This window comes from Thalassophryne amazonica, chromosome 4, assembly GCF_902500255.1.
Source record: "Thalassophryne amazonica chromosome 4, fThaAma1.1, whole genome shotgun sequence".
NCBI classification, from domain to species: Eukaryota; Metazoa; Chordata; class Actinopteri; order Batrachoidiformes; family Batrachoididae; genus Thalassophryne; species Thalassophryne amazonica.
Genome location: NC_047106.1, coordinates 58,713,660 through 58,729,009, shown reverse-complemented (window position 1 = coordinate 58,729,009; position 15,350 = coordinate 58,713,660). Strand labels below are relative to the sequence as shown.

General features: G+C 40.5%; 1 protein-coding gene across 2 annotated transcripts in view; it reads left to right on the top strand.

Annotated features, from left to right (window-relative positions):
• Positions 1–15,350, top strand: part of LOC117508264 (von Willebrand factor A domain-containing protein 5A-like) — a 142,250-nt gene that overhangs the window by 78,863 nt on the left and 48,037 nt on the right. For both annotated transcript variants that reach the window (XM_034167945.1, XM_034167946.1), the window contains exons 14-17: positions 370–584; positions 5,034–5,060; positions 5,403–5,432; positions 15,097–15,159. In XM_034167945.1, the coding sequence (XP_034023836.1) occupies positions 370–584; positions 5,034–5,060; positions 5,403–5,432; positions 15,097–15,159 (335 nt within the window). The remainder of the gene's footprint in view (positions 1–369; positions 585–5,033; positions 5,061–5,402; positions 5,433–15,096; positions 15,160–15,350) is intronic.

Sequence of the window (15,350 nt, the reverse complement as noted above, 5' to 3'; positions counted from 1 at the left end):
GGTTCTAGAAATTCTGGATCACCGACATTGTTCATTGCCACTCGGAATCTCTGCATGAAGATTCTATAGCAAAGTTCTGCTCGGTGCTGCAGGGTGCTTTATCAGGTTGCTTACAACACCCAGGTTACACATGTGACTTTGTAAGTATGATATGTCAACCTCTACACATCCATATGATGCATATACAGGTATTATTTAACTTCTCTGTCAGTCATCCAGAATTAATAGAATCTTAGTTACACTTTTAACTCTCACTTCATACCTATGACATAATTGTGTAAACGTAGACCTGGTCTCTTTTTTTTTTTTTTGTACTTTATGTGTGGCAGACACACTTTGCCTGTGCTTACTTGTCTTTTCTGCCTGCAGATTAACTATCCACAAGTTGGGTGCTCGTACTTTGATCCGTTGTCTCGAGATGGAGGAGAACAGCGATGGAGAAAAAGCTGAAGGAGTGAAGGAAAAGGTGGTGGATCTCAGTGTCCAAACAGGAGTGAGCAGTGCCTTCACCGCCTTCATCGCTGTTAACAAAGACAATAACGAGGCAGTTCAAGGGCCGTTGGTGCACAGAGGTGTTCCAAGTGGTAAGAAACAGTAACTACAGTAGTGTTCAGAATAATAGTAGTGCTATGTGACTAAAAAGATTAATCCAGGTTTTGAGTATATTTCTTATTGTTACATGGGAAACAAGGTACCAGTAGATTCAGTAGATTCTCACAAATCCAACAAGACCAAGCATTCATGATATACACACTCTTAAGGCTATGAAATTGGGCTATTAGTAAAAAAAAGTAGAAAAGTGGGTGTTCACAATAATAGTAGCGTGGCATTCAGTCAGTGAGTTCGTCAATTTTGTGGAACAAACAGGTGTGAATCAGGTGTCCCCTATTTAAGGATGAAGCCAGCACCTGTTGAACATGCTTTTCTCTTTGAAAGCCTGAGGAAAATGGGACGTTCGACATTGTTCAGAAGAACAGCATAGTTTGATTAAAAAGTTGATTGGAGAGGCGAAAACATGTACGCAGGTGCAAAAAATTATAGGCTGTTCATCTACAATGATCTCCAATGCTTTAAAATGGACAAAAAACCAGAGACGCGTGGAAGAAAACGGAAAACAACCATCAAAATGGATAGAAGAATAACCAGAATGGCAAAGGCTCACCCACTGATCAGCTCCAGGATGATCAAAGACAGTCTGGCGTTACCTGTAAGTGCTGTGACAGTTAGAAGACACCTGTGTGAAGCTAATTTATTTGCAGGAATCCCCGCAAAGTCCCTCAGTTAAATAAAAGACGTGCAGAAGAGGTTACAATTTGCCAAAGAACACATCAACTGGCCTAAAGAGAAATGGAGGAATATTTTGTGGACTGATGAGAGTAAAATTGATTTTTTTGGGTCCAAGGGCTGCAGACAGTTTGTGAGATGACCCCAAAACTCTGCATTCAAGCCACAGTTCACAGTGAAGACAGTGAAGCATGGTGGTGCAAGCATCATGATATGGGCATGTTTCTCCTACTATGGTGTTGGGCCTATATATCGCATACCAGGTATCATGGATCAGTTTGGATATGTCAAAATACTTGAAGAGGTCATGGTGCCTTATGCTGAAGAGGACATGCCCTTGAAATGGGTGTTTCAACAAGACAATGATCCCAAGCACACTAGTAAACAGGCAAAATCTTGGTTCCAAACCAACAAAATTAATGCCTCACAGATGTGAAGAAATCATGAAAAACTGTGGTTATACAACTAAATACTAGTTTAGTGATTCACAGGATTGCTAAAAAAGCAGTTTGAACATAATAGTTTTAAGTTTGTAGCGTCAACAGCAGATGCTACTATTATTGTGAACACCCCCTTTTCTACTTTTTTTTTACTAATAGACCAATTTCATAGCCTTAAGAGTGTGCATATCATGAATGCTTGGTCTTGTTGGATTTGTGAGAATCTACTGAATCTACTGGTACCTTGTTTCCCATGTAACAATAAGAAATATACTCAATACCTGGATTAATCTTTTTAGTCACATAGCACTACTATTATTCTGAACACTACTGTATATGCCATTGTATGTGTAGTGATGAAGAATCCCTCCAGTGAGCAGGGCAGTGCTGTAAGACCCCTTAGATGTTGGAGCATAAACACCACAGTACAATACATTATGAAAGTGCACATGGGGTGTGTCCAACACCACTTTGCTGTTTCATTTTAGTTTGAGTAAAGAGCAGGAAAATGTATGCGAATGCACATCCTTGTGTGTACATACATTGTGAACTCACCTTTGTGAGGCATGTTGGAATATTGTGCATATAAATAGCAGGAAAACTCTGCGCTCAACTTGAGGCCAGGTTCCTTGTGGATTGTGGTGCATTTGCTTTCTGCTGCCTCGTGATAGCACTGAGCTGGTGCAATACTTGTACTCTGTGTACCACTGAGACCAAAACAAGCAAAGCTTCAGCTTCCATTGGACAAGATTGGGTGCTCAGTGTGTTTGCATAAGCTTACAATGATCCCTTCATACCTACATTGAGTGGGACCTCCTCATGGAGGTCATCATGTTGCACTGCCAAGTTGATACAGTAGCCCAAACGGGACATATTTACTCCATCTTAAACATTTTGCACTGCAAAATGTGTAAGGTGCTTAACCAGAGATAAGCACAGGCATCCGTTCAGGCCTTCAGGGCCTATATAGGTTATAATATGTAAGAGAAAAAAAAAAATCATTTATTTTTGCTTACATCTCTGCGGGGAATTTGCCACTGTCTCAGCAACCATAAAATAAAGTTCATAAGCTTGAATAAAATCAAAAGCTGCCTAATATTTCACATTAGTATGAATATATCATTTATGTTCACATATTCTAATTTTGAGTAGTGTTTTTGCAAAAATGTTTTTCTATTTCTTGTTGTTCCCGTCTTTAATATTGTGAATTTGTACAGATTTATGCATCTTATGCTAATGCTCTACATCCAAACAGTACAGATACATGTAAGTAACTGTTTCGCAGTTGTGAATCTCGCGCTGTCTCACGGTCTGTGAGTCACGCGAGAGATCAGTTTCAGCAGAGTTCTGGTTCAGGACGCAATATAAACAAATGCCGTGAAGTATGGACAACAAGACAACATCGGGGCACAGCAGAAGTTAATCACAGGTGCTACACCTCCTCTATATAACCCTCTCAACTTGGGAGAACGTGTCATCATCATAATCGCCTGTGAATTTGCTGGATCAACGCCATCCACGTCCTCGTTAGTCATTGTAGTGAGATGCCGGAATTCTGCTGGCACCACAGTGCATTCTGGGAAGCGCATGGCCACCAGGGGCATTATGGGAAACGTTAAAAGTACCAAATACAACATCAGTGATTCCCCAACTGTTGTTGCAGGGCCCCCCCCTTTGTAGATAAGAATGTTTATGTGCAAACCTTATCCTCTGCTCCACTCCAACACACACATACACATCTGTTGCTTCCAAACTTCACTGGAATGTATTTTTAACACTGTAATTGATGCACAACTACAATGGCTGATTGAGAAGTTTTGAACCTGGCCCAGAAAAGTAGGTTGTCGTTCTCCATCTTTTGTATTCTGAGAAACCAACATTTCTCAACATTGTACTCAGTGAGTCAAAACTTCACACATTCTTGAGAATTGTTGGTTTTTATCCCCTGCTGGCTAAAGGTCCGAAGGGGGGATGTTGTTGTGGTGATGTCTGTCCTGGCGGACATCAAAGTGTATAAGTGTTCTGAAATCGCCTCCTCTCACACTTTTAGGAGGAATTTTGTGAAACTCGATACATGTCTTTGATATAGGTTGGTAATACACATATTATCATATCATTCAAGTTGGGCCCATCTCGCCAGAGTTATGGCCTTTGATTAAATCTAGACTGTCACTTTTATGAGTGGGTGCCTGCATCTGAAATCAACTCCTCTCACATTTTTAATGGGGATTTTAGGAAAAATGGTACAGTTCCTTGTTACAGGTTGGCATAGGCGTAGGAGGTGGGGGGCAGGGGGAGCAATCGCCCCCCCCCCCCCCCCCTGGGCTCGGCAAAATGCTAAAATTCGGGCAGATGGGCTGGGAAATTCGGGCATGGGCCATGTAGACTCTGAATACAGAATGACCTAAAATGTCGGACTTATTTTCGCAATTAATGTAAACAATCAAACCGCTATTTGGTCATCAATATAAATATAAATATGGGTATATCAATAGATGGTAATTTAAAGAGTCATGGGGGTTTCTGAAATTCGGGCAAATTTGGTGGCGCCCCCCAAAATAGACCCCACCTCCTACGCCTACGCAGGTTGGTAATATGCATATTGTAGTGTTGTACAAGATTAACGTATTTTGGCAGAGTTATGGCCCTTGATTAACAAACATAGATACTTACTGCCTTGAGACAGCTTTTGCTGTGATTTGGCGCATTATAATTAAATTAAATTACTTACTGCCAGTTTCGGGAGTGGGTGACTGCATTCTGAAATCAGCTATCGCATACCATGAAATGTTATCAGAATGTAGAAAGCACTTGTACCAAAGCAGCATTTGCCGGTGGGGAATATTGTGCCCTCAGAGCGCTTGTTCTGGATGCAAAAGATGGAGAGCTGCACCCTACTTTTTCTGGGCCAGGCAAAAACTTCTTCGTCGCCCCTTGTAGAAATTCTTCTTGAATAAAACAAAATAAAGTGGCAAGTCACCTTTACACCAAAATTGTTATTGGTGACATTCATCATGAATCTTTTCATGGCACATGTCACCAAAATTTTTTTAAATTTAATTTTCACAAAATTCCTGTTCAGAACTCACCAAAACATGCACAAAACTATATAACTATAAAATATTTGCATTTAATATGGAAATGTTATATAATATTGCAATTACATAGAAATACACATTTTAACTCACTGTTTAGCGTGTCGTACAAAGCACTGTAGCTGAAGAATATTAATCATGCATTAAGTTTTGTAATGTGTTTTTTATTACAACCTGAATTTAATGATTTTTTTTTTCATGTTTTATCTTAAAGCACAAGACTGTGGCATTCGCGGCTGTGGTAAGTAAAACCTCATTTAAAACCACATTTGTGTCAGAGTTATGTGTGATTGCCCCACTTTGTTGAAGCTGTAGCCAGTGACATAGGGTGAGATTGATGGTTGGTGAGGCACTGATTTCATCACAATCAGATTTACAAGCATATAACCTGACACAGAGTAGCTTATTCACCATTTGATTGACAGCAGTTAATGGGTTATGTTTAAAATCTCATATCAGCATTCTTTACACATACAAACCGTAGCACACAAAAAATGGTGTGTGTGAAATTGATCATTTACTTTTATTATAACAACCTGATTTTAACCGTCGTTTATGTTTTGTGTCACATTTTATCTCAAAGCACTGATGTCATATGACTTGTGTGGAGATGGTAAGTAAGAGATCATTTAAAACCTAATTTGTGTCTGTCGGTGTTATGTGTGATTGCTACACTTGTCTGTTTGTAGCTGATCTTACTTTAAATCAGAGGTCAACCAATTATCGGTGCCGATGTTCAACATTTTTACAGTTATCGGTAGCTCAGAGTATTTTCCTGTCTTATACAGGAAAATACCCTGCTTTAAAATCAGGTTAGTTAGGATGAGGGAATACAGCTGTCACACCTTTCAAAATCACTGAGAATTGTATGTACTATTAATTTTTCATTTTATCATGTTTGTAAATGTATAAAACTATGGATGGATTGTTTTACGTCTTAATCATGTTTCACTGATCATGATAGCTGATCTGTGACACTTACTCTAGAGCAGTGATTATTTATGTGAAATATTGTCACCATCAAATTTGTTTTCAGCAATTTCAAAATGAAATGACAGGGTTTTAAGAAGTCGCCACACCATCTCATGTCATATGTTACTGGTAAGGCCCCGTTTAGACATTGCACGAGAGCAGCGCAGCCCTCAAATTTTGCAGGCTATTGACTTTGTCCCTACTCCTTCGATACTGTTGAGGCTTTCCCTGGGGTTTATTGCCTGTAACAATCCTGTGAAGTGTGAGCGCCGCACTGCCTGAATGGCCCTGTAAAGTATACATCTTCATTTGTGCTAATTAGCCATTATCTGAGTTCTGTGATATATTCTGTGTATAATCAAAAGGTACTACATTAACATAATCAGATTTTCATAATTTAATCCATTTTTTTATGATTTTTGCTACATGATGGCAACAAAATAATCCCATAAGACTGTGCTATTTCTACTTTTTGTCTATCGTATGAAGGAAACTTTTCTGAGTCCCTATTTAGTGGCCCTATCTGCTGACTCTAACATGCAAGAGTATGTCCTTCATTATGGCTTACTTAATAGCTGAACCAGCTCAATTTTATGGTGTGGCCATTTGGACTTGTCTGTCATGGGTATCCCACTACAGAAACTGTCTGGCAATGCTCAATCATGATACTAGGGGTGGGCCTGAGCAATTTCCAATTGGTTTTGTGTGGTTCGGATTTCAGCTGATCTAGCTTAATTTTAGTTGGGCAGTTACGTAACTCTGCCGGGGTACCCACTGCTACAAATGATCTGCTTAAAATTCTTGAAGGCGTAAAGGCACGTTGACCCTTGCATGAATTATCCCCGAACTGACACGCAGTCTTGCCAATGAGTAAACTGTGTGCGGCTGTGTGCCAGTGCACAAAGAAAATTTTGAAATGTTAAAAATTTCTGGCACGCATTAATTTCTTGCCACTTGTGTGATCTATTCGTGAACATTGCACAGCCTATTTGAAAACACTGCATGTCAATACGTACGTGTCATTGCACGTAGGGCATGTGAACCTGAAATTAGATTATGATGAGATGTTACCTCTATAATAAACATGATTTTACAGATACATGATCTAACTTAGGGGCGGTGATGGTCTAGTGGTTAAGGTGTTGGGCTTGAGTCCAGAAGATCATGGGTTCAAATCCCCAACTGATTGGAAAATCACTCAGGGCCCTTGGGTAAGGCCTTTAATCCCGTATTGCTCCCGGTGTGTAGTGAGCGCCTTGTATGGCAGCACCCTGACATCGGGGTGAATGTGCCGCATAATTATAAAGCGCTTTGAGCGTCTGATGCAGATGGAAAAGTGCTATATAAATGCAGTCCATTTACCATTTACTATCTAACTCATGAGAAGGAATGAAAATACAACTGTTTTTCCAATCCTTTACTCTCTCTCTCTCTCTCTCTCTCTCTCTCTCTCTCTCTCTCTCTCTCTCTCTCTATATATATATATCTATATATATATATATATATCTCTATATACGAGGGCTGTCAATAAAGTAACGGTCCTTTTTATTTTTTTCAAAAACTATATGGATTTCATTCATATGTTTTTACGTCAGACATGCTTGAACCCTCGTGCGCATGCGTGAGTTTTTCCATGCCTGTCTGTGACGTCATTCGCCTGTGAGCACTCCTTGTGGGAGGAGTCGTCCAGCCCCTCGTCGGAATTCCTTTGTCTGAGAAGTTGCTGAGAGACTGGCGCGTTGTTTGATCAAAATTTTTTCTAAACCTGTGAGACACATCGAAGTGGACACGGTTCGAAAAATTAAGCTGATTTTCAGTGAAAATTTTAACAGCTGATGAGAGATTTTGAGGTGATTCTGTCGCTTTAAGGACTTTTCACGGTGCGAGACGTCGCTCAGCGCTCTCAGGCAGCGTCATCAGCCTGTTTCAAGCTGAAAACCTCCACATTTCAGGCTCTATTGATCCAGGACGTCGTGAGAGAACAGAGAAGTTTCAGAAGAAGTCGGTTTCAGCATTTTATCCGGATATTCCACTGTTAAAGGAGATTTTTTTAATGAAAGACGTGCGGACGGATCCGCGCGTCGGGACGCAGCCGACGCGGTGCGGCGGCACAGGAAAAACACCTCCGTGTTGATAACCATTTGTAAAATCCAGGCGGCTTTTGATGGCTTTCAGTGGAGTGAGTATATGAGAAATTGTTTAACAGGCAGGACATGTTCCAACTTGTCCTTAAGGCTTTCAACAGAGGTGTTTTTCCTGTGGCGGAGCGTCGCGGCGGCTGCGTCCCGACGCGCGGACCCGTCCGCACGTCTTTCATTAAAAAAATCTCCTTTAACAGTGGAATATCCGGATAAAATGCTGAAACCGACTTCTTCTGAAACTTCTCTGTTCTCTCACGACGTCCTGGATCAATAGAGCCTGAAATGTGGAGGTTTTCAGCTTGAAACAGGCTGATGACGCTGCCTGAGAGCGCTGAGCGACGTCTCGCACCGTGGGAAGTCCTTAAAGCGACAGAATCACCTCAAAATCTCTCATCAGCCGTTAAAAATTTCACTGAAAACCAGCTTAATTTTTCGAACCGTGTCCACTTCGATGTGTCTTACAGGTTTAGAAAAAATTTTGATCAAACAACGCGCCAGTCTCTCAGCAACTTCTCAGACAAAGGAATTCCGACGAGGGGCTGGATGACTCCTCCCACAAGGAGTGCTCACAGGCGAATGACGTCACCGACAGGCATGGAAAAACTCACGCATGCGCACGAGGGTTCAAGCATGTCTGACGTAAAAACATATGAATGAAATCCATATAGTTTTTGAAAAAAATAAAAAGGACCGTAACTTTATTGACAGCCCTCGTATATCTCAGGGCTGTGAAAACTCCGCGGATCTGCGGAATTCCGCGGATTTCATCATGGGGAGGGGTGCGGGAGTGTCAGTGTTGTACTCTTTAATTGTGATCGTTACTGAGTTTTTAAAATGTTTATCGCAAAGCATTCTCTTTTTTTACGACATCATGCAAGTTTTATAAGTCCATGGACACTGATCTGTGTGTTACAGAGACACATCAGTTTCCTCGGATCCGCGGAGTTTCGAGGAAAATAAATGCCACTCAAAGCCTGGCTGTTACGACAGTTGTCATAAAGCGGGACTGCTTGGTTGCTGCGGTGACGCTGTGTGGCTCCTGTGCGAATCAAGCTGAGCGTAGCATGTGGACATCACAAACCTTTAGAACTTTCAAGTTTTTAAAAGAAGAATTTTGCAGCATGTCTGTGTCACGGAGCGACATCAGACAGAGCGAAGATGGCGAGAAAGACGTTTTGAAAAAGTGTGATAAGGACAAGAATCCGTGGAATTGTTGCTGGCTTCATCAACACACCTGAAAGATAAACAGGAAAAGCGAACTGGTAAGAATTTTTTTTCTCTCTGGAAAATAAACATTGTGCTGTTCAAACAGAATTTCAGAAAAGATTATGTGCCTTTTATTTCTTTCATTAATCTAGACTTTCTTTGATTGAATAAAAGACATTGTGGCTTTGAATGAATTTAGGCTACATGAATTTACACAACAATGTAAATTAGTTTTTATTAATGTAGACTTTTTTCATGGGAAAAAAGACGTGGCTTTGAGTGGATTTACAGGAATTTACACAAGAATGTGTGGCTTTTTATCATTAGGTATGTTATTGATATTTTACCCTGATTTTTTTTTTTAATATTCTACAATCTACCCCCTGCAAATTTTATGAGGTCTGTTAGAAAAGTATCCGACCTTTTTATTTTTTTCAAAAACCATATGGATTTGTATCACGTGTGATTGCATCAGCCAAGCTTGAACCTTTGTGCGCATGCGTGAGTTTTTTCACGCCTGTCGGTTGCATCATTCGCTTGTGAGCAGGCTTTGTGTGAGCACTGGTCCACCCCTCTCGTCGTTTTTTTATTGCAAATAAATGTCTGAACGATTTGGAGCTTTGCTGCATCAATTTTTTTCCAGAAACTGTGAGAGACCTCCAGGTGGACACCGTTTGGAAAATTAATATGGCTTTCAAGGATGATTTTATGGGGATTACACGGATTAAGGAGTGCTCCAGACGGTTTAAAGACCGCCCACAACTGCTGAGAGCGCCGATCGACAGGCTCAAACCCTGCTGAAACAACCAGATCATTTCCAACGTGAAAGCTTTGTTGATCCGGGACGTCGTCTGACTTTCACAAAAAGGTAGAAGGTGTGGATATCAGCACTTTTTCTGCACATTCCACTGTTACAGGAGTTTTTTTCATGGAAAGAAAAGCGGAGGGACGCGCTACGGAGCCGTTCATAATGCGGCACAAAACCACCTCCGTGTTGGTCTCACAGGATGGCTTTCAGACGGCAGTCGGTTGCTTTTCAGTCGTGTGATTATCCGAGAAATTGAGCATGAGCTGGACATGCCCCAACATGTCCGGTGAGGCTTCATCACGGTGTTGCTTTGCGCCATGCGGCTCCACCACGACGCGTGGAATTCCTCTCCTCTTTCCATGACAAAAACTCCTGTAACAGTGGAATGTGCCGTTCATTTCTAAACTGGATGCTGTCTTGATCCGGTATGTCATCTGACTAGCACAGGAATTGTGAAAAGACGTGGACATCAGCACTTTTTCGGCACATTGAGACAGACGTGCCTTTTTGTGAAAGTCAGACGACGTCCCGGATCAACAAAGCCTTCACGTTGGAAATGATCTGGTTGTTTCAGCGGGGTTTGAGCCTGTCGATCGGCGCTCGGAGCGCAGCGAGAATCATCCCTGAAAGCCATATTAATTTTCCGAGCGGTGTCCACCTGGAGGTCTCTCACAGTTTCTGGACAAAAAATTGATGCAGCAAAGCTCCAAATCGTTCAGACATTTATTTGCAATAAAAAACCGACAAGAGGGGTGGACCATTGCTCACACAAAGCCTGCTCACAGGCGAATGACGCAACCGACAGGCGTGAAAAAACTCAAGGTTCAAGCTTGGCTGATGCAATCACACATGATTCAAATCCTTATGTTTTTTGAAAAAAATAAAAAGGTCTGATACTTTTCTAACAGACCTCGTGTATGTATGTATATATATATATGTATATACGTATATATGCATATACGTATATACGCATATACGCATATACGTATATACGCATATACGCATATACGCATATACGCATATACGTATGTATGTATGCATATACGTGTATATATAAAATGAATAATTACCTTTGAGACAAGATTCCACATGCGTTCTCCACCACATGACGAGCACGAGACAACCTGCAACTGTAGCTCATTTCTCTGTTATTCTGGGAGCAATGAGAAAGTGGTTTCATCAGCCACGTTCTGAGAGCAAATGCATCAACGGCTATGGAATGATTATTTTATGTCATGGTGTAAGGAGGACAAATTGGCACAATGAATTTGATCCCCGCACAATAGTGCGGGGATCAAATTCGTGCAATTGTCAAGGGGCCTTAAGGTATGCTCACACACTTATTTCATGTGGTTCACTTTCCAGCTGATCTAGTGCAAAAATTCTGCTCCATTGTCAGAGGCCTAACCCTCTGTTCCCACTCTCTTAGTGAGTGAAATATAATATTGTTCACCAGGAGAACAATTTGCTGTTTCCTTAGCTGCTTCCACCCTGTTTTACCTTAAATCCTACGATGTGACCGCAAAAGGGTTTCTATAAAAAGGTATGTTGTTATGAATTATGGATGTAGTGAACTCAAAATGAGTAGACAGCGATCAGACAGGAGGTGTGTCCAAAACTAAGGTGATTATATAACTGGATAGCCAAGTGCAAAGAAAAACAAAAACAAAACAGTTCATTAGGCAGCAAGAGCTCAAAAAGTAATCCCAATACAGAGGAAGCATAAAATAGTAAAAAATGGAGGAGAAAAAAACTAACACGAAACAAAATGACAACAGGTAACAAGCTGAGACCATGGAAAGTACTTACAGACAAGCGAGAGGCAGACATAGGGAATGAACTGACAACTGACAAAGCAGTGGAGTGCTTAAATACTAAACAAACTAATAAATGACAGGTGTGTGAAAATAAGGGAGCTGGAATACAGACACACATGGCAACAAAACAAACACATGGTGACTGAAAACTTAGACCTGTGAAGGTGAGCAAAAATAAAACATAATAACAAAACACAACCTATGACTGACAAAATCACAAAACCGAAATACAAAGCTAAGAACACAATGCAACAACAAATGTGGAACTCAGAAGATGACATGAGATATACTTTATTGATCTCACAGTGGAGAAATTGTGTTTACACTCCAGTTACCTCAGACAGCAGTTAGTCCACAATTATTACTTGTTTACCGTAATAATGGCACACATCAGAATTAAAGACAGCACATACACATTTGACATTGTTTATGTGAACTAAGTTTGAAGAAGTCCGTTATCCGAATCGAGGCAAGTAGGTGAAGGCCACGCAGCAACCCTGAGGTGCGCCGCCATCGGCTTGGGGGGAGTAACAGGGGCTACAGCTAAAACTGCACCGCCCCCGCAGAAGGGGAAAGGAGTGACATGAGCAGACACCAGCGTGGGGAGTGTTGATGGGGGATAGGAGGGGGATGGGGGAGGGAATGGAGCATGCTTCAGTCCTGTGAAAAGCAGTTTATTGTCTTTGTGAGTTGAGATAAGAAACGGCCAAATGATCCCCAGGCCGAAGAAATTCCTCTGGAGGAAAACAGTCGAGCAATGTGACCTTCAGGCTTGATAAACCTGTAATGTTATGGTTTGAGCAGTGAAAAACACTTTTTAACAGTTCCACTTGAACAACCAAATCTCAATTATGAATTAAGAATATTCCCAATTATGAATTAAGAATATTCACCAGCCTCTGAAATCATCAACTTCAACTGTAAGGCACGCATCTGCTCCAAGATGTTATCCAGTTTGCATCTGAGTTCAAGAGTTAGACGCAAGAAGTGACCAAAGTGCAACACTGTAACAACAAGAAGGCAATCAAGACACAAACCACAACAAGAACTAAACAATAACCAAAAACTAAATCAAGGAATAAATGCAGAAAATGAACCTGAGAGAACTGACCTTGAAAAAGTTTGAGCTAAGGTATTGTAAAAATACAACCCCAATTCCAAAGAAGCTGGGATGTTGTGTAAAATGTAAATAAAAACAGAATACAATGATTTGCAAATCCTCGTCAACCTATATTCAGTTGAATGCACCACAAAGACAGGATATTTAATGTTCAGTTTGATAAACTTTGTTTTTGTGCACATATTTGCTCATTTTGAAATGGATGCCTGCAACACATTTTAAAAAAGCTGGGACAGTGGTATGTTTACCACTGTGTTACATCACCTTTCCTTCTAACAACACTCAATAAGCATTTGGGATCTGAGGACACTAATTGTTGAAGCTTTGTAGGTGGAATTCTTTCCCTTTCTTACTTGATGTACAACTTCAGTTGTTCAACAATCTGGGGTCTCCGTTATCGTATTTTACGCTTCATAATGTGCCACACATTTTCAATGGGTGATAGGTCTGGACTGCATGCAGACCAGTCTAGTACCCGCACTCCTTTACTACGAAGCCACACTGTTGTAACACATACAGAATGTGGCTTGGCATTGTCTTGCTGAAATAAGCAGGGACGTCCCTGAAAAAGTCGTTGCTTGGATGGCAGCATATGTTGCTCCAAAACCTGGGTGTCCATTTCAGCATTGATGGTACCATCACAGATGTGTAAGTTGCCCATGCCATGGGCACTAACACACCCCCATACCATCACAGATGCTGGCTTTTGAAGTTTGTGCTGGTAACAATCTGGATGGTCTTTTTCCTCTTTTGTCTGGAGGACACGACGTCCATCATTTCCAAAAACAATTTGAAATGTGGACTCATCAGACCACAGCACACTTTTCCACTTTGCGTCTGTCCATTTCAAATGAGCTTGGGCCCAGAGAAGGTGGCAGCATTTCTGGATGTTGTTGATGTATGGGTTTCGCTTTGAGTTTTAACTTGCACTTGCAGATGTAGCGATGAAGTGTTAACTGACAGTGGTTTTCTGAAGTGTTCCTGAGCCCAAGCGGTAAGATCCTTGACACATTGATGTTGGTTTTTAATGCAGTGCCGCCTGAGGGATCAAAGGTCACGGGCATTCAATGTTTGCCGCTTATGTGTAGAAAGTTCCCCAGATTCTCTGAATCTTCTGATATTATGGACTGTAGATGATGGAATCCCTAAATTCCTTGCAGTTGAACGCTGAGAAACACTTTTCTTAAACTGTTGGACTCTTTTTTTCACGCAGTTGTCCACAAAGTGGTGATCCTCACCCCATCTTTGCTTGTGAACGGCTGAGACTTTTGGGGATGCTCCTTTTACACCCAATCATGACACTCACAATTGGTGTCCTCAACTCCTAGACGCTTTTTGAGTGTTGTTCGAAGGAAAGGTGATGTAACACAGTGGTAAACATACCACTGTTCCAACTTTTTTTAAACGTGTTGCAGGCATCCATTTCAGAATGAGCAAATATTTGCACAAAAACAATAAAGCATATCAGTTTGAACATTAAATAGCTTGTCTTTGTGGTGTATTCATTTGAATATAGGTTGAAGAGGATTTGCAAATCATTGTATTCTGTTTTTATTTACATTTTGCCCAATGTCCCAACTTCAATGGAATTGGGTTTGTATGTCCACTGCTGTAACAGTGAGAAATATGATTCCAGTCAATAGCAGGTCGTAATAGTTGAATAATTGAACAAACCTATGCACTCCAGGTGAATCCTCTAGTTTGGGGCTTCCTATCTGATTATGAAGTATAAAGATATCCTGTCATTTCTCTGGAAACATTTGTTTTTTTCCTGAAGTATACATGGCAGAGTTGTTTGTTTGAGGAATGGCTTTAGCTCCTGACACAGTGAGGCAACCAATCACAAATCATGTGCACGTATTTATATTGGGGTTGTAAAGTGGGTGTTGTCATAAAAACCCTCAATTATGATTTGTTTTCATAACTACTGCATATGAATACAGTGTAAAGGAAGATACTGGGCAGTAATTCAAACAATTTCTTCAAGGGATAGTTGATTCACATTTGGTCATCAGAATTTGACAACAACAACAGCAGAAATGCCTTTCATCTTTTTAATATTCATGAAAAATTTATGAACTAGGTACACTTACAAACAGATCTGCAACTTATAGGAATGTTTTGAAATAGTGTGTTTCTTTGCATTGTTGGTTTATGTTATGTACTTGCCTAAGTTTACCTGTAATTAATTCTTTTCATGTTTGATCTTAAAGCTTTGTGTTTGAAGAGCAGTCTGGCTGGCCTGGATTTTGATGATTCACCACGTTTTTTTAAGGGTAAGTAACAATATTTTCAGTCATTTACACTGCTCAATACATTTGTATGTAAAAGTGTGTGTGTATATATATATATATATATATATATATATATATATATATATATATATATATATATATATATATATATATATATATATATATATATATATTAGGGGTGTCGGAAAAAAATCGATTCACGTCCGAATCGC